This window comes from Aythya marila (assembly GCF_965140915.1).
Source record: "Aythya marila genome assembly, chromosome: 4".
Taxonomy (NCBI): Eukaryota; Metazoa; Chordata; class Aves; order Anseriformes; family Anatidae; genus Aythya; species Aythya marila.
Window position 1 is genome coordinate 52860126 of NC_139045.1, and position 20190 is coordinate 52880315.

A 20190-nucleotide genomic window follows, 5' to 3' on the forward strand; every position below is an offset into this window, starting at 1 on the left:
CTCACTTTAAAATAATTTGATTTCCACTCATGTTATTGAGTGGGTTTGTGGCTTGTTCTTTTTAGTTGTTTCATTTCATATTATTATTAAAGCAAATCTTTCTTTGTAATCTTCAATTCAGAAAGCTGCACAAGGAATGAGCGCGTGGATCTGCCTTGCGTATATTCACCAGTTAGTAGTTGGGATTCCCGGGGTTCTGTCTGTTTTGTTTATAAGGAAATTCTGGAGACCTCAAATGAGTCTCGGTTCAAAATCTGTAACTAAATTCCATGTCTGATGGTATATGAAGAAGCTATGAGTCACTGATACCATTCGTGACCAAGGGATCAAATGTTCAGTGGCGTGGCCAACACACAGCGACTTGGATATGTTGGTTCTGGATGTTAATCCTGTTGCAGAGGGAAACTAGATGCGATTCAGTACCAGTTTTAATACTGAAAACTGACTTCGCACAGTCTTAATTGGAACCAGAAAGCCTGCAAAACGGTCTTAGTGAAAATGAAGGGGAAAGTTGTTCTGATTTCCCTGGGCTTCTCTGGGATGGCCGACCAGGAGGTACTGCTCTCTTACGCAGGATGAGTGATAACTAGACAGAAATCCACAACACTTGAGCTGAAAGAGAATATTTCAAATCTCAATACGTGACTCACAAGAACCAACTCTTGTCTGAAGTCTTTCTTTTGACAAGTAAAAGCAGATCCTAAGCAAATTCAGAGCAGATGCTGCGGGCTTGGTGTCAGCCGTGTACAGATGGCCCACAACCTGGGCTGTGTGCTGCCACCCGACTTAACCACTACGGATATAACCCTGCAGGTGAGCAGTCACAGCTCTGGCAAAAGACAAAAAGTTAAAGCTGAGCAAGGCAGCGGGTTCAGGTGGGCAGTAGGGTGTAGCTTTCTGCATCTTTTCGTGTCCTTTGCTGGATGTTTCCCTGTACTACGTGTTTCTTTTCTGTCCTTAATACAGGGCTGCTCTTAGCACTAGTGAGGAAAGTGCCAAGAGTCCTGTAGGGGAGTAACACCTCCTGGCCCGTCTACTTGGCAGGGAGTTTGAGCCCTCTCCTCGGTTTGGTTATTAGGCCTGCTCTCAACATCTGGCCTTGAGTTCTGTGATTAATCTCATCACGAATGTAGCTGTATTTGGGGAATAGCTAATAGAAATAATGAAACGTTTTCCTCAATGTGACTTACTTGGGCCGCAACTTCTTGTCTCCCATAAAATTAATCATCGAACATTGCGTCTCAGCCTTTTTCCTGAAGGTGCTAAAGGATTTCTGCTCAATGCCCGAGTTTTAGGCACTGAAGATTATAGTTGATAGCTTTTGTTCCCTGATCATAAATCTCAGCCATCAGCATTTTTAGACTTTTAAATTAACTCCTGTAGCTATTAGAGACTGTTGCAAAACTCTGCGATCTGTAGGCCAAGGTGCACTTCTAATTCCTTCCTGTCATGCTACGCAGCTGCTCTGCAGAATGTTCTGACTTGGAGTTAAGCACAAAGAAGCAGAATAAAACAAGACATGGCTGCGATTTTCTTTGTAGGGTGGGAAGGTGGGGAAACAAGCAGCAAGGTGCATCCCACAGTACCTGCTTAAACCATTGCAGGATGCTGCTGACCTGCGTGCTGTGATCATGAGCGTGATTAAAAAAGAAATCTGCAGCAGTGACAAAACATACCTATAGAATACGAATGAAAGTGCTCAGTTTCATTGTGGCTTGGCTTTTGAAGAGTAGCTAAAGCAATGGCACTTTAAGTGCTCTGTATGCAAGGCTAAGAAGTATACATGGGATTCAGGCCCTGCAGGCAATTACTATACATGACAGAATGGTCTTAGTTATGAAAAGTTAAATTCTGGGCTTTAAAAATGTCTTGGGTATGCTTAGGAAAGATCAAATGATTTATTTTAACCACCACGAGTCAATTAGTTATTGTTTTCCTGTAGAGTTTGTATGTGAGAGAGAACTGTTGTATCTTTTTGTGGATAACTTTTCCCCTCATCTTCTCAGTTTCCCAGTCAGTGTTTTTTATAACGTTTTTTATGTTTTAACTGCTTTTTGTATATCCAGCACATGCATGGGAGCTGCTATTCTGAGGTTTTGCAGCTGAGCAAATGAAGTTGGTTCTCTGTTCAATTTTTGAGTCGGGGAAACAAACCAAAGATCATTTTTAAACAATGAGGCATTAATTTCGCGTGTAGCTTCAGGCCACTTTAAGCCAGTACACTTGATGAAGCGTGCGCTTTCTTATGTTTTCTGGGTAATTATGCTTTAGGCTGAGACTTGCTGCCTTCTCTGCAAGCTTCTCAGATTTCTCTTAGTCACTGTCTCTTTGTCACAGATGCAGACGTGTGTGAAATGACCAAATCCTCTGCCCATGGGTACCAAACTTATGTTCATGCCCGGAGTACGTGTTAGTATTGTGTCAGGAGTCTGATCTTCATCTGTCCATTATTTCAAGCGGAGGCACAAGTGAAGCACTCACTGCTGCAATCTGAGCACTGTTTTAAGACATAACAGTGTCTTTAACACATAACAGTGGCAAACTTGTACTGTGGACCTCTTAAAAACTCGAAAATTAATTTTAAAACATATGTATGCATATATATGTTTTCTAACGTTGTTCAAAGTAGATGTTAAAGTAGTTTTAAAGAAACAAAAGGCAAAATATCAACAGTGCTATAACCTCAGGAAACAGGTCAAATCTTGCGTTGTTTCATACTTTTAGGGTTAACCTTTCTCAAATGTTGGGTAAGATGAAAGGCTTTCTGGGTATACGTGAAACGTAAGCATTTTGAAAACACAAAACTCTTCTTTCTCCAGTGCTTTTTTAAGTGTCATGCACCTCTCAGAATTTTTGACAATCCCTATTTCAGTCATCCTTTATGAGAACACTGCTGCTAGCTGCTTAAATGGTGTTCAGTACTTGCAGATTGCTGATTTCAGCAGCATAGCTTAGATAAACGTTATTTTAATCTAAATTCAGCATGGTTAATTACGCAACCAAACTTTTCTAGTGTATTTTTTTTCATGCAGGAAAATGTCACAAATTGTATGCAATGGCCTTTCAGCCTTTGTAACATGAGAAGTTGGTCTGACTCCGGTACTTTCTTGTATGGTATATACCAGAATATATCTTTGCTTGGGTAATGAAATGGTAACATTAGGTGGAGAGCTTCAAAATGAAACAGAAGTGAATGTAGAGGTTAAAATGGGAAAGTGCTGTAATGGGAACGGTCAGACTATGATACCTTCATCTGTTTGGTGTTAGGAAAGAAAGAAAACTGCAGTGGTCGCTGATTTTTGGGACATCAGTGTTCTGCACATATTTCACAGAAAATTTTAGTACGAGAGGACTCCTGAACTGTAACTTGAAACAGTCAAGACATGTTTTGAAAGCCTCCTACCAAAGGGAATCCTTGCAGTAATATTTTGTTTCTGGTGTATTGCCTGCTGCTTATCTCGGTAAAATCAGCAGCTATTAAACTGCGATTGCGTATGAGGAATGTTGAGGGACAGGTACAGCAATTACTGGCATATTCTAGTTAGCCACAAGGCAAAAAAAAAATTGACGGTACAGATAAGCAAAACAGTTGCAGAACTCTCATGGAAAGAATCAGGAGTTACTTAAAGTTCTCAAAACATTAGATAAGAGTTCCCAGACAAGGCATTGTTAGCCTGAAATTGCAATAACTGTGGAAAATAAACAAAAACACAACCACATTGGAAGGTAACATACTATCCTCTTAGATAGCATTGCTAATGCAGGAAGGAATAGTAGAGCTCTGTGAAAGTTGATTTTTCTTTTTCTTTTTTCTTTTTTAATTTATTTTCTTGGCAAAAAGAAGTCTCAGTTTGGGGAAACGAATAATTGCTTTGAATTGGGGAGGGTTTTTTTCAGTCATCTCAAGATTGCTATTCAGCTGGAAATAAATTTAATATGTTTAGCAATTTGAACTAAGTGAAAATTTAGTCTTGTGCCTGGTGATTGGGTATTGACATCAAGATCCAATACATAAAAATAAATTTGAGACAGAGACATGAATGGGTAAGGCTCCCTTTTTTCTGTCTTTTCTGTCTCTTGCCCTCTGTCTCCTAATCTTTCCTTTTATTTTCTCCTTAGACATACAAACGCACCCCATTCCCATACTCCTAATGGAAAAATCTAGGTTCTTGTATAAAATAGTGCATCATAAAATGAAGAGAAAAACCATTAGAAAGAACATTTTAAATGTTGTCATGTAAAGTCCTCCAAAATATTATATTCCATTTGAAATATTTCCACACTTCCAATGTTGGCAATTATGATGGCAGTATTCTATAAATTTGAATTTATTGTAGGCTTTTCTTATTACATCTTGCTACCTGCATAGTAATAAAACACGTAGGTATGTCATATTCATTTTCCAGGCTTGTTTCTTAGAAAAGGAATCCTGTGTTTAGCATCGTCCTGTTTCTGAGTACTGTGTGATGGACTTTCGTATCATTTTATCAGCAAAGGTGGTGCTTTTCTAGGGGAGGTGACGAGTGGGGGGTTTAAAAAATGTTAGGAAAACTTTTAAACATCTTTTATTCTTTCAATATATATATCATAAATCAGCCTTTATGACTAGGGATATTTGTCATTATTCAGAGTAAAATAATTTAGATGGTTTTAATAAATTCTACCAATACAACAGTTTCCATGCAGTAATTACACACACTTTTTTTCCTCATTCCTCATAAAACTTAAATAAGACGTACAGCGAGGAAACCACTGCAGATGTTTCAGTTCTCCATTCGTGCAACGTTGTTTTTTCCAGTGCTTTCAGAATTTCCAGAAACTTTATCTTTTTAATGGGGCTACCAAAAAAATACAATGATCCCACCACATTGTAAGCGAACTTCTTCATTTTTGCCTTCAGCCTATTTTAGAGTAATAAAGTACTCCACTTTGAGCTTGTTGGCTGCCTAAATATTATTTTCTTTCCTAATAATATAGATTATGATGCTCATGGGGTAGCAAAGTTTTCTGGTAAAATAGTACTTCACTGGGGAATAATTTATCTGAATAGAAATTCTTTGCAGAAGCGTCTCTGGTTTGATTCGTGCAAGAGCCACTGTTCCCGCTGGCTGACGTTTGCAGCGACGCAATGGGCATGAACGCCCCTTTAGGCGGCGAGTTCTGGTTAGCAGATTCTGCTTTTAAGTGCCATGGGCTTGGGTCTGGTGCTGTTTCTGATTTGTAGTATAAGTTTTGATTGTGAAATACCAACTTTTAACAGTTTAGAGATTTTATTTTTGTCCAGCCATTTCTCATGGAAATGGAAACTCACCATCTGCATTCTAGATAACCTCCGTTAAAATGAGAGTCCCTTATTGAGGCTCCAGCAGATAACAGGCACACAGACAAAATTCTTCAGTACAGTTTTATCACCGGGTATAGGTTCACGCTAGGGCACTGCATCATTTGGCTCCTAATGTTCGTTCAGGCTCAGTGCAATCTGCCTCCTAAAGAAACCAGAAAATGAATGTCACAGCTGAAGAATGTTTTCTTGCTCACCTTCACACCTTTGTGTGCTGCTGAATATGACAGTAAGATGTGTAATTGCCAATCACTGAACAAGTTCCATGAAAGAACTTCTAATTTCTTTCTTCTTCTGCTGTTGCAGACTGTGTAATCTGAGCAGAAGATCAAGGTACAAATATTTTGCATAATTTTCTGCTTCAGTAGATACAGTAAATTTTCAATTCACCATAATTTACAAGATTGTGGAAATAAAAGAACTGTATATTCTTAGAAAATCTTTTTTTTTTTTTTTTTTGGCCTCATTTATTTGTTGTGTCGGAACACAAGCAGCAAAGAGCATGACGTGCTTTATGCATCCTCTTTCTGGATGCCTAAGTTGGGAAGACTGCATGATGCACCATGGAATGTACCTGCACTGTGGTGTAGAAATAGCCATGGATACATTCCTTAAAACATCACCAGTACGGAAAGTGTAGCCCTCTAGTTTTGTTTTGGTGTCAAAGTCTAAAAGTTGATTTTGTTGTGAGAATTGAGCCTAAACATCCACTTCAAAAGGAATCCTTGCAGTCGATTCACAGTAGAAATTAAAATGCTTTTGTTTTTCTTGTCCAACACTACCTTCTGTCCTCTGGAAGAGGAAATGAATTATCACACAGCAGTGAGTTGGTTATAAAGAATCCGCTCTTTCACATCTGGAGGCTATTATCAAAGTACTTGGGAAACTTCATATGGAAATAGAAACTCCTTCACCGTGGGGAATATGCTTTTAAGAACGTTTTGGTTTTGCCCCAGCCATATATAACACTTGCTAGTGTACCTAGGGGAAAAGGACTATTTAATGAAATGCTTCTAACTGATGATGTCTTGAATTATCATTAGAATGTTTAAAGAATAGTCTCTTTTTAGTCCCTCTGCAAATACTCTTTTGTTATGTGGAAGCAAAGTTTCTGACATCTTAGAAGACTTTCAGTGTTTTAATTTATGAAAATCTTAACCTTCTTTAGAGCACTTAAACAATTGTTAGGCTTTGGCAGGGAAAGCTGGAAAGAATCGTATTCCCAATCTTTCCGCTAATAAAGACTAGATACTGCTGAGGACTGAATTGCTTGACAAAGTAAATAAATAAAACGGGTGCTGTGGCACCACACTCCAATCACAGATGTCTCGGAGGTGGTGAGCAGTGTGAGTGTGAAGGATAGCGTGCTGATAAATACATCCATTGTCCCTTGCTTCCCATTAGCTGAGAAGAAATACGCATACATTTAAAAGTTGTGATTTGATCTGCTTCTGCCATAGCAAATTGGACAAAAGAGTTTTAAAACTAGGATTAAATACTTACAGAATTTTAATGTGGTAAGGACAAACTAGCAGTATTTCTCAACGTTTCTTAAAATGAATTACTTTAAAAGGTCTTGGGTTGAATAGCCAAGTATGGTCATGCTTCAAAAGCTGATTATAAACAAGAAATCATTTAAGGAAATATTTTTTGTTAATGACCAACCGTACAGTGAACTAAGGTTACGTAGTTCACTCTGCATGCTTGATACCTTCCTTTAGCTCTTTGGGGAATAGGAAGCGTAATGGGATGAGGTGGTTTGGTTGGTCACAAAACTCATGTTTCTGTAAGGGTTTCAGTCAATTTAAGTGAACGAGATTAATTCAATGAACATTTTAGACTTAATAAAAGTGAGGTAAGGAATAGCAAGAAAAAAAATGAACTGTTTGGTGAATTTATGATGTTTCAAAGGACTGTTGGGGAAACTCCTTGTTTTAAAGGAGTTGGGGAAGACTGATGCATCAGTGTAGGCTGCTCAGTGAAATCTTTCACTGAACATCTTTTGTCCAGAAAGGCGAATAGGCGTTGTGTAAGGAGCAGAATTGTAAACAACATGGATAGTAGGCCTTCTTTATATAAATTGGGCATCTGTGCTAGTTTAAAAACAGTGAATATGCTGTGTGTGACACTGCAGTTGTAGTGACCCTTAGGAGGAAGCGATGAGAATAATAAGGACCAGGAAAACAAAATAAAAGTGAAGGTGTAGAGATGTGATGGGGAGGTTCTGCAGTCTTGGGTCATGGTACAAAACCAGGAAACAGATGATTAAATTTAAAACTAATAAATGGATTGATGCGTCAGATGCAAGTTTCGAAATTTACAGAATGTTTCTGAGACAAAAAAAAAAAAAAAATCATCAATGATCACATCGTATGCTTATGTTGGTTTCTAATGAATAGAGGTAAAGACAACTTCTGGGGGGGATTAGTAGGATTTCTATAGAGCTGCCATTTCAGGCTTCATGTACTTGTCCTTGTTGAGGCTAGGAGTCTGTGTCACTATCAGGTGAAGACCTAGGACCTACCCTTCTGCCAGCCCTGGGACGTAGCAGATCCTTCCAAGATCTAACCATGCCTGTCACAAAACTATCGAGGATTTTTCCCGAGGTCTTCTGCCAGATCAATAAATTACATTGCCTCATGGAATTATCCAACACGTGTTGGGGCCAGCGTAAAATACGGGGTGGCACTGCATGGCCAGCAGCAGGATGGGGTGAGCAGGTGGAGGCAGCGAGCAGCCGAACTGGATCTCCGTGGCATGTGAAACCAAAACCATAAATACTGGGAGAGGGGTTTCGACTGTGTACTGCTGCGATTCCTGCTTGGCAAATGGGCCTGAAATTCTGTCTGTGCTTCGTCTTCCTGCGGTATTTCGTACCCTATCACTATGTACAGAGCTGCAGAGAAGATAGCGTGGCAGTAAAAGCTGTGCTGGGTGCTCCTGACAGAGGTCAGATCAGCAGAGTCAGTCACTGGCTGGTGAAGTAAGACCAGCTCCAAGCTTATTTTTACCTCGGGTCAGTCACTTACAAGTGAAGTTCTCTTAAATTCCTGGCCATTAATGCTGATTATAAACTGCTTTTTCCTAAATGACCAATTGTGATATCTTTAGAACAAACAAAAGCGAGGTCTGTTAGGATGGAGTTGTTTATTTTAAGTTTAAGACGGTCTTTATTTTAAAGCAGAGGAGAGATGAAAAAGATCTCATTGTTAGGACAGTCGCTCTAAATGAATTTACAGGATGTTCTTACGTGAAGGATAGTGGTTTCTGCTTAAAGACAAAAGAAATAGGCTTGGCTGTAAAGTAGCATTTGGCTTGGAGAAGAAAAAAATCATCATTACATATAGCAGTGGAGGATGTGAGGAAGGGACAATGCCGTATAAATGGTATTGGATCTTCCAGTTCTTACTGCAGCAAAATGTTGATGATAGTATCTGAAATAGTTCTGACTAAGATGCTGTATTGTGTCTAACTTTGATAAGGAAGGGTATGGAATATTTTCTTTGCACATTGGGAGTCTGATTTTTCCCTTGGGCTTATCTAGGATTATCTTCCACTGGGCAGGAAGGACACAATTTTACTTCCTTTTGTGCTGTTATAATCTTGGAATGAATACTTCTTTTACAACCTTTTCTTGCAGTGGTCCGTACACGTTACTGTAATCAAGAGATCAAAGTTAAGTGGTTGATCTTGCAGGGCAAAACATTCCACCACTATTGAAATACCACGATCTAAGTTGTGCTGTGAAAGACACTGCGGACCAAGGCATCTGATTTTTCTCATTTTATTTGCCTACACAGAAACACCCTGCCCACCTTCAGCATTCGTGTGACTTGAGGAATCACCTAGATTTACAGCAGAGCTTAAAGTCTGTTTTTAGTTACGGAAATATAACATGTAGATAATTTTAATATCTCTTGCCCTCCACATTTGTAGCAAAATTTGTCCTGTTTGGATTACAACATCATATGTGTCTGATGTTCATTTTTTAAAAATTTATTTTTATTTATTTATATTCATTATGTGTTTACTTTAAAAAAAAGTAAGTATCAAAAGAATTGCTTCACATAATTAATGAACTGCATAGTGTTTTGCTTTACTGTAAGTAGTCAGTTTGCTTTGCTTTTTCTTAGGTCACATTAGTTTCCGGGCTTCTAGGAAATATTCTCATTAGATTTTCTTGATGTAAGTAAAATACTATGGACTGTACTGCTCTACCAATGTGAAGATGGTGGGAAATGGCAAGTTTAAGGCTACTTTGCTAGTGATCAGGCAGTTGGCCAAACCTCCGCAGAAAGGCCTTCCCCCTTCGCAGGGGAAGGAGAGGCGGTCACGCTGTTTGCCCAGTCACAGGGGCAGTGCTGGGCAGGCTGCCACTGCTGCTCCTGCATGAGCTTACATCGCTTATATATCTGTGGTCATGTCTAGAAACCCTTGTCTTTGGCTTAGCTGAGGGAGCAGCATATAGAGAAGGGAGCAAATAGTCTTTGCCCCAAAGAGCTTACAATGTGCTTTGGTAATATTTTGTGTAATTTCTTTTCCCCTGACTTATTCAGAGAAAGTGTCGTGTCAGAGAGTATAGATTGGAGATAAATTTATTCTTCAAGGCTTGCAAACAGTACCAGGAAGGGAGTACTACTCTTCTCGTTACTACCTTAAAAAAAAAAAAAAAAATCAGCTCCTGTACATTGAAATTTTTTACAGTTCACATATGCTCCTTGATTAATTTATATATCTGCTTCTGTCAAGCTATGCCTCTGATGAATGTGGGCTCTCAGAAGGAATTCTTTGTCATGTGGTAAAAACATAACAAAGGTGCTTCAGCTTGGATGCTTTGTGATCAAAAAGCAGTCCCCTTTCTCAGCCTGGAGATGCTTTTGGGCAAATTGTATCCATATTTACTCACCCATTTAAAAGAGAAGTAAATGTCTTTTCCCTTAGCATAAAATAGCATAGCACTCATGTCTTTAAAGCATATGAAGACTGATTTTTTTGGGCTGTTTTCGTAAATTAAAACAAATCATAGTCTTGCAGTGTCCCCATATAAGAAGAGGCTTTTAAAACTCCTTAGTAGCCATCTTCTGTACCTTTCTGGGTTTGAATTGTGTTCTCATCAGTGGGGATAATCAGATTTAAGTGGTGTGTTTGAAGTCATCATTTAGTATTTTTAGCATTTCAGGAGTAGTATTGCTGTTTTTTCCTTTCCTTGCCTGGAAGTACCTCTTCTGTCATATCCTGCAATTGCATGTTCATTGTTTGCATGCACATAGCCTGGTGTTGGCTCATAATCTCCTTACAGTTGCTTAATAAATGCTCATCTTTCTCTTCTGTTGTTGCCAGCTGATAAGCTCTTCATAGCAAAAAATTGTTGCTTTTAAGCACTAGACACATGACTGTTTAGTATTAGTAGATGAATTTGTGTTATTCTATTCTTCTCCTGTAATATCCTGTCCTCTACTGCCAGTCCCTAGCTGTCCGTTTTCATTATCCTCCATTCCTACTTCTTATGCCACAGTTGTTTATGGAAATAGCAAATGGGGTCAATTATAATGCCATTCTCTGCTAATAAGTTCATTCAGGTCCTGTATGTCCTTCTGAGTTAACACTTTCGAAAATGGCTAAGGAGAAATTACACCGTTGGACTAAACTCCGTCTCCTCCAACTCAATTTCCACGTGGTTCAATGTGATGCTCTTCTTGACACTCAGACTAATCATCCATCACAGTCTGCCTTCTCTAGAAAGTTGGTTCCTAGGTTAGCAAAGTAACCTTGTAACTCCCTTTTTACGTGTTACTGTGCTTTTCTCAGCCTCTGTGTTTATTTAGCTTTTCCAGCTTAGGTCTGTATCATGAAATTCTGTTGGTGTCAGCCTGTTGGATTTGTTGCTGAATCACCTTTCTGCATTATTAGGTAAACACTTGCTATTTTCTGGCTGTGTGGTACCATTCTCATTTGATCTATTTCAAATAAAAGCAAACAACCTGTTACGAAGCACATGGTTTCATTGGGGGGTATTTATAAATCCTGAAACAAAAATCATCTGCTCCTGATTTGAATAATCCCTCTGTCTAGAGGTCTTTCAGTTTTGTTTCTATCCATACAGTAATTTCCATGCTTCCATATTTGTCCAGTGGTTCCAGTTGATAGATAGAACTATATCTGAGGTAGACCAAGATTTCTCATCCCAAACCTGCACCGTTAATTCGGTATCTGTTGAGAAGTACTTCTCACAGATACACACCTGTGGATTTTACTGTTGGTCTTAGTCAAAGAACATCGCTGACTGTTAAAAGCTAATGGCAGACGCCATCCATAACGTTGCTAAAACCATGTAAGGTGAGGTAAAGACACTGACAGAACTGACAATTTCAGCTTTTTGGTGGACTTTGAATCCAGACTCTTTCTTGGTTTCTTTCCTTGAGCCAGTCATGCTCTTCAAGAGGGAGCTAAGCTCACACCAGTTTCAGAAGTTCTGCTTCTAAATATTTGTGTTTAATGTTAGTGCTCCAGTACATGTCTAATATTATTCCTGTAAGTCCTGTCCAATTGTTAAATTTCTTCTTTCGGTGATCACAAGGTGAAATAAAAAAAAAAAAAAAAAACCAACAAAAAAAAAAAAAAAAACACAACAAACTGTCCATCTTTCCCCAGCCTTTTTTTGCTCCAAGAGTGGTTAAATGTTACATCTTTGCAGTGCTACAAATAAGCTGTTGTAAGAACAGTAGAACAAATGCAACCTGCATGCATCTTCCCAGTGCTGTGACGAGCCTGGAGTTGTGTTTACCCTGCCAGCTGCAGCAAAGCTTTCCTAGATCTGCCCATTTCTTCTATGCAAGCACCATTGGGGATCACTTTTTTTTTTTTTTTTATTTACACCAATTACCCTCTCTTTTCTCTGTGTTTATGCACCTCTCTTCCATATGGGATTAGAATGATCCGTATATTCCAGCAATAGCTGGGCTTTTGGATCCAGTAAGCTATGCATGGAAATTTGGTGTGGTAAACGAACATGAACCAGGGACTAAACAGCAAAACTTAGTGTTTCGCTAACATCTGAGGTACAAGTCTTGCACAAGAGCAGCTGAGATGTTTAAGGGCAAGCTACCGTGCTGATTTTGACAAAAGGATGCATGTAAACTGCAGGAGGTGGGGGCAGACGATGAAGAATATTTGGCAATCGCTGGTTGTAGAGAATCGATGCAACTGAAAGGCTGACAGCCTCAGAAGAAGCTGCAGGTAGAGTTCACCTCACCTTATTTCATTCATCTAGGCACACTGCACTCCGTTCGTAGTCAGTGGAGAGAATTAGGCACTTTCAGGGGAAGTAGAGCTGAGGTCTGTAGATGTCATCAGACGTCCATGCTTGAGTTCAGGCGGTATCTGTTCATTTCTCTGCAGCCAGTGTAAAGGGTAGCCCAGGGTGACTGGCTTGCACAACATGTTTTTTTTTACATAAATGGGAAAGTACCACCCTGAAAGCTTGAAATTCTTCAATTTTCAATATGTTCATAACATGTAAAGAGTGACTTAGTGGTGTTAATTTAACTTTCTCACTAGCTGAATGAAACCGTTTGCATTTCTGTGCTGTCTCACGTGTTATAACCAGAGCGTTTCACTTCCATGTGTGCAGAGCCTGGGAGGGTGAAATCTTAGGCTGATAATGAGAATTTCAAGGTGCCGTGGTAAAAATAACAATAATGAAAGTTTCTAGAATAGCTTTAACACTTATTTTTACAAGGTAACCGAAGTGCCAGTGTGTGATAACTTACTTAATGGAGACATATTAAATTGAGAGCAGCACAGAATGAATTTAATCTTAAATGTGAGAAGCTGTATTTTGTTTACCTTTGCTAGCAGTTAGTATGGAAATTGGGTGCTTAATTGTTCAGAAAAGAATGGATGATATCACATTAATATGTTCAGATAATCCTGTTTTGTCTCCTGCTTCCTGCACAGAGGACAGTCATCTGTGGTGCGAGCTAAAAAGTCTGTTAGGTTTTATATAAATGAGTATTGCTGCTCTTGCTGGGGTTGCTTCTATTGTATGGCAAGACTTCAGTTAGACAACTACTGCAATTTGAAAAAGTAGTGAGTGAGTTCCTGTTGTGGTTTCATCAGAATAAAAACTGGCTTAGTATGATAATAACTCTGAAATAACTTAACTCTGAAATAACTACTTCATTCTGCTAGGGAAGTATTTGTGTAATAGTTAAATCAAATATTCTGGAAATTGAAACTCATTTTAGACTTGAAAAGTAAACCTTCGTACAAAGAGAAACTGGAGAGCATTTTTATTTGCTTTGGGCTTTTTTTTTTTTTCAATTAGAGCAAGGGCACTTAGGATGCTTTCATAGAGAACCTACAATATGAACAACTTCAGTAAAGAAGAATATCTGTAACTGGTCATGTATATTCTTGGAAAAAAATAAATATACTAAAATCTGTTTGGCAGTAGCAATTCATATCTCTTCTGTCTGCAGTTGTACTTCTTCTCTGTGGTCCAATGAAATATTAATCACAGCCTTGATTTTTTTTTTTTGCACTTGCTTTGTCATATTCCTTCATTCTTGCATTTATGTATATCACTAGTTACAGGAGTGGTTTCTAGTTTATGTTTAAAAAAAAAAAAGAAAAGTAAGATATTTGGAATTTTTAGCTCGTTGGAGAAATATATATATTTATTTTTGGTCAGACCTTAACAGAAAGGAACTTACCATATGTTGTCATGTTGTTTCGCACTGTTCTGGAAGTATTTGTGACCCATAGTCACAGAGCAGGACTTTGCATTAAAGTGGTGCAAGACTGTGGAAGGAAAGGAAGGTAGTTCCTGTCTTAGCTCTGGAGAAAACAAGACAGCAGATGGCTGCAGAAAGGCAAGTGTTTTGTGCTCCAGGGTGCTGTGTGTAGTTCTATTACGAATAAATGACTTAATCAATTGTGCCATATTTTATATTTCCGAAGACTTGAGTTGCCCTCTTGATTACTGCTTGCTTAATTTTCAGTTGTGTTGGAGGACAAGAGTACCAGCCTTGTAACTGGTGAGGGTCTGAGTGAGTTCTTGGCTTTCTAGCAAGTGTGAAGAGCTAAGCATGTATTGTACTTAATGTATGGACTGTTTTTTCCCTTCTACTTTAACAACTAATGCCATGCGTAGATTAGCAGGTGTTTGGAAGCCATTCTGCTGTGTAGTACCTTAATCAACGCCAGCAGTTGCGTGGCTATAGAGAGTACTCTCCTAGGATGATGGAGGATTATAGATACATTAATTGCATACATTCAAGAAACTTACTGAATTACTTTGTTGAACTCTGATGATAGAATCCAACAAATCTATAGGGTGTACTTAAACACAACTCTTCAAAAATATTAATTACCTTTTCCCAGAATCTTGTGTGCCTGATATTAGCAAGAATTTGCATCTAACTGTTGTATTGCCCTTTTTAGTGAGTTCATATATTACTTCCATTATTTGTTTTATACTATTTATTTTATATAGCCCATACGTATTATCCTTTATTTGTATTGATTTGATAACTAGGATCCTACATAAAGACCAAGACAAAAGACAACTCACAAATACAAGCAGATATGGGACTAAAAAGAAACAATGGAGAAAACATAGATCAGTACATTAAATAACAGCTGCAGCTTGCCCACGGCTCAATTACTGCCTGATAGTTGTTTTCTAATAGAAAAGAAATATTAAGGAGTGCTTTGCAGGAAACCTGAATCAGGTTTATGGCTGTTTGCTGGCAGTTCCTTCTGACTACAGGAGAACCACGGGGTAATTAATCCCTGAGGCTGTTGTGTTTTCCAGCAGGTAACGCAGTGCTGGAGATCAGTTTGATTATTTTAATCCCAGAATATCCTTGGTACCAAATGAGAAAGTTGTTTGAGCTTCACAGCACCTTGCTGCCTTACCTTGTCTGGTTTTGGCATATCAGAGGAGGCGTTTAGGCAAGACTTCGGCATATTGTTATATGAATATGAGAACCTAAGAGGGATCTGATTCTACAAGGGTGTTCTGGTTGTGAAGCTTAAGATACCTACATGGGGAGAGGAGATGGGGCTTATGGGAGAGATCAAACGATTCTTTATATAGGTTATCTATAAATTTATCGACTGGAAGGAATCCTAGTGCGACAAGTTTACATGGTACAGATGCGGTTTATCACCAGCCTCCAAATCCAGGGATCTTTTTAGTCCTTTCTACCCTGTTCTTTAAGCCTTCAGTAACAGTTATCTGAATCAATGCTTAATAATAGCTACGGTTGCAGTTCTCCTGTGTGCAATTCAGGCTCTTCCCATGCTGCAAGTCAAGGCCATTATTTCTTGTCCTGCCACCAGCAGACAAAGAGGTGGCTTTTACCTTCCTTACTGAACGGATCTGGTAGGTTTTGAAGTCTGTTATCCTTTTTTTCTTTTTCTTTAATAACTAGAAAAGACAGGCAGTCTGTGACACTGGAACAGGGACACCTGTGCTGTCAGTAGAGGGAGGTGAAATAGTTTTGTAGTTCTGTTTTTATCCTTTCGAGTAATGCTTCCAAGTATAGCTGAAGGATGTTTTGAGGGAAACAGGCCAATGTAGGTAGAATTTGGAATTTTGTGGGCGGTGGCTTTTAAGTTCTGTTTCGTTCCGGTGGGTTTTTCTTTGTCACCCCCCTTGATTTTTGATGTTGCTCTATGTTCCTTCATGAGGGAATGAACTTACACATTTATAGAAATTGGGGAGTGTTAAGTAACACTGCAGGAAAGGTTGTGGTCAAACATATTAATTAGAAGATCTACTGTGTTTAAAACTGATTTCCAAAACTTAGGGAGGGAATAAAGCCAAAAGACAACATTTTCATATTGAAATGTGTCATGTTTAGTAAAGGAGGAACAATCTTATTATCATTTGAGTGACACAGAAATAAAATAACTGCAGTAATGAAAGAGGTGTTTATTGGTTTTCTAATAGACAATCTCCTCTTGTGTGTTACTGTTTGTATTTGAGAGGCAAAAGTTGAGCTGTTGACTTACTCTGTTTTTTCTCCTCTATCTCTTTAGTATGTGTGGTGTGTGTGTAATGGGTATAGAAATCCTATCAGTATGGCTCTCCTTCACCATTTTAGCTCTAAGGATACTTGTACATGGGGACATGGGACACAGGACACAGACCAGTGTGACTGAGGTCATGCTAAGAATCTGTGGCACGTCTTCCAGTTCTGCACTGGTATCCTAGACGTCATCCTTTGGCCTTTAATGACCCCTATTCCAAAAGTTAAGCCTACAGCTCTTTATTTCTTCAAACTAAATTCTCACTTTCAGTATTGCCAACAGATTATGTTGAGATTAGATGACCCCAATTAAATGAAACATATTTTAAATAAACAATTTTGGTAGCATTTCACAGGAATTAGTAATTCTTAGCTGTGCTAGATGCTAGGAAACAATGTACAGTTGATCTTTTCTTATATAGGTAGCGTTATGGATGTAGTTTTGAGTATGCAGAGAGAGTAGATCCACATTACTAGAAGTGTGTTACATGAGGGATGAAATTCTTCTCTGGTACCCAGTTCATTTAATAAAGATGAAAGGATTTTGTGTGTGAGCTCATAGCCAGTGTGAGACTGCCTGCTTGTAGGCTCCTCTTAAGTTTTGGTGTGGCTGATCAAGCAGCTGCTCTGTACCATGGTCTGTATTCCAGGCCAGCTGGCTGTGATGGCTTGCAGTTCCTCATACTGCCTGCAGTAGGCAAGTCCTCGCGCTAAAGTGGTTTAGGACTGCTGTGCTGCAGAGGTGCTGCACACCTCCAAGCTCATCAGTGTGTAGCAAGCAGTTTCTGTGCTGTATCTCAGGTTAGGACTGGCAAAACGAGCCCAGCTGCAAAGCATTTTTCAGTGCCTTAATTGAAAATACCAAGTTCATGTTCAGTAAGTCTTTTAGTATCAGATGAATGCTTCTCTCTGATGCTTGTCCAAACAATCAAAAAAATCTTACTGCAACTAGGTAGTCTAAAATGTACTGATAATGTTTCATCTGTTTAGAAAGTATCATTTAGTATTTGGAATAAAAAACCAAAAGCACTTGAATGAGTTTTTTTTCTTTATTTTCTAGATGGTGGTAAAAACCTTCATGGATATGGACCAGGACTCGGAGGATGAGAAACAGCAGTATCTCCCATTAGCCTTGCACCTTGCATCTGAATTCTTCCTCAGGAATCCCAATAAAGATGTGCGCCTCCTTGTAGCATGTTGCTTGGCTGATATCTTTCGTATCTATGCTCCTGAAGCTCCATATACTTCCCATGACAAACTTAAGGTAAAATACTTCATGAAATAAAGGATTTCTCCCTCACTTGTTCTCTTGTTGCATTAAAAATAAACAAATATTGTTCAATCACATTTAATTAATACCGAGATTTATTAGAGATGTTGCTTTAGTCCTTTGAGTCAGTGGAGTACTCTCAGGGCCAGAAATGTGTAAAGAACTGCTAAATAAACAGTATCCGTATTGGTGACAGATTTGTCATTGCCTAAAACTGACAATTAAATGTTTTTAATACCACGAACTTGTAAAAGTGGGTAGATGGCAGTACTAAAGGGTTGTAATTTTATTCTGTGCAGAATCAAGCTTGTAAACGCTTGTTTTTTTTTTGACAGGACATATTCTTGTTTATTACAAGACAATTAAAAGGCCTGGAGGACACAAAGAGCCCCCAGTTTAACAGATACTTTTACTTGTTAGAGGTAACATTATTATATTAACTGCAACTTTCAGTAGATGCTATTTGCAATGTGAGTCTACAAATGTAATCAGCCTTTCTCCAGATATGTCAGCTTTACAGATGTGCATGCTGTCAATTATACCAGACAATTTAATGTTCAATGAATTGCTTCCTTTAGCAGTTACAATTTCGTTTGCATTTAATAAGATCATACAGCCTATAGTTGAGGATGTGTTAAAATGATTGGTATTTATTAATGTTTAGCCTTTGTCTTACAATTTTAGACCTTCAGTTTCTCATACTGTGCACCCTTAAGGGTATTATTGGCAAAGGAGAAATAGAAATGCTGATTAAAATGCAGATGTCCGTATATTGATGATGGGAGGACAGTGAGATTTTGGTTTTAAAAACATTAGCAAAACCTACTCTTAACAAGAGGCATGGGGATTTTATCAGCTTGCTTTTAGTAAAATGTTTACAAACAAGATACTTTCTAATTTTTTAAAACAGCATTGTTTCATAACATGAATCCAAAAAAAAGCCTTGTTAACATTTTCTGTCACTCACCTTTTATACCTAAGACATGAGACTATTCTTTATTTAGTTTTCTTCTGGATGTATATTGGAAAGCCTCTTTGTTTTAAGATCTATATATATGTGAAGGGTTTATGATTTATAGTATGATATTCTTCTCTGAATAGAAAAAAATAACTAATGTAATTGTATTGATGTGATTTGCAAAGTTGTAATACCCTGAATATCCTGTTTTTGTTTTAGAATTTAGCTTGGGTTAAATCTTACAACATCTGCTTTGAGTTGGAAGATTGCAATGAAATTTTTATTCAGCTTTTTAGGACTCTTTTTTCAGTTATCAAGTAAGTTGAATCACTTCAATTATATTAAACTGTCAAAATATCACCAGTTTCGGGCATAGACTGAATCCTTACATAGCCTACAAGTGAATAGATGTGAATAGAACAAGTCCTCATTCCTCCAAGCAAGGAGATAAAAGGAAAGCAACTGAGTACAAATTATTGACAGTATAGAGAGGTGCGTTCCTGAAAGCAGACATTACTAACTGCTGAAAATATCAGTGTTACAGTGGCAGACTTCACTCCGACTTGTATACATTTTTATTTCTGTGACAGGATGTTTGCTGCTTGTTTGTTTTGTTTCCCTTCTTAAAGCAATGCTAGGGTGTTGTAGATTTTTGAAACTTTCTAGAACAGAGGAAAGACAAAATAGTTTTGAGTTTTCTGATATGGAGAATGTAAGCAAGTGCAAGCTGAACATTCTTAGATATTAACCCATTGTTCCTTAAAAGCACTGTTAGTATTTGTCTGTGGCTGAAAATGTAGTGCTGATAAGTCTTTTATCTTCTTAGTAATAGCCACAACCAGAAGGTACAAATGCATATGCTGGATTTGATGAGTTCTATCATCATGGAAGGCGATGGAGTAACTCAGGAGCTGCTGGACTCCATTTTGATTAACCTCATTCCTGCACACAAGGTCTGCAAAGTAAAATTATGATAGTAATATACCGTCATAACAATGCTTTTAATTGCTTTTACCTTGTTTATTTCTCCACACACTTCAGGGAACTGATCACTGCTGCAATTTTTCCAGCCTTATAACAGTGGATTGAAAATTGTCTTTGGGATTTATTTGGTGCTGTTCTTTAGCTGTGTTTGGATTACTCAATATCAAGAGATTCTTTTTACTTGCAACGTCAAGAACTACGTACTTAAACAGAAACAAAGTGTCTTCATGCAAATTTAATATTCTAATAAGAAAGCATTTTTTTTAATTGAAAAGGTGTGGGGTATTTGTTCTTTAAAATCAAAACCAAATAAACAAACCAAAACCAAAATTATTTCCCAAAGACTTTCTGTGGAGACTTGCTGCTTGCCTCAGCTTGTCAGACTCCCTTCCACCTCTCTGTTATTTTTTTCCGTCTTCTTCCCCTTCAACTTTTGTCTTAAGTCCTATTCATACCTGAAGCTATGTGGCAGTGTTATAGTTTGGTTGGCTGCTTTCAGTGTTCCATATACTTTTGAGTTCCATAATCTTTGTACCTTTTGTGGAGTTCAACATCCCTCTAACTATAAGTGACTCTTGTCACTTGCTCCTGCTTCTTG

The 20190-nt window shown here is 38.2% G+C and overlaps 1 protein-coding gene across 3 annotated transcripts in view; it reads left to right on the top strand.

Annotated features, from left to right (window-relative positions):
- PDS5A (PDS5 cohesin associated factor A) overlaps positions 1-20190 on the top strand; it is a 78775-nt gene that overhangs the window by 13470 nt on the left and 45115 nt on the right. For all 3 annotated transcript variants that reach the window (XM_082759363.1, XM_082759361.1, XM_082759362.1), the window contains exons 3-6: positions 17441-17644; positions 17986-18072; positions 18828-18925; positions 19435-19561. In XM_082759363.1, the coding sequence (XP_082615489.1) occupies positions 17441-17644; positions 17986-18072; positions 18828-18925; positions 19435-19561 (516 nt within the window). The remainder of the gene's footprint in view (positions 1-17440; positions 17645-17985; positions 18073-18827; positions 18926-19434; positions 19562-20190) is intronic.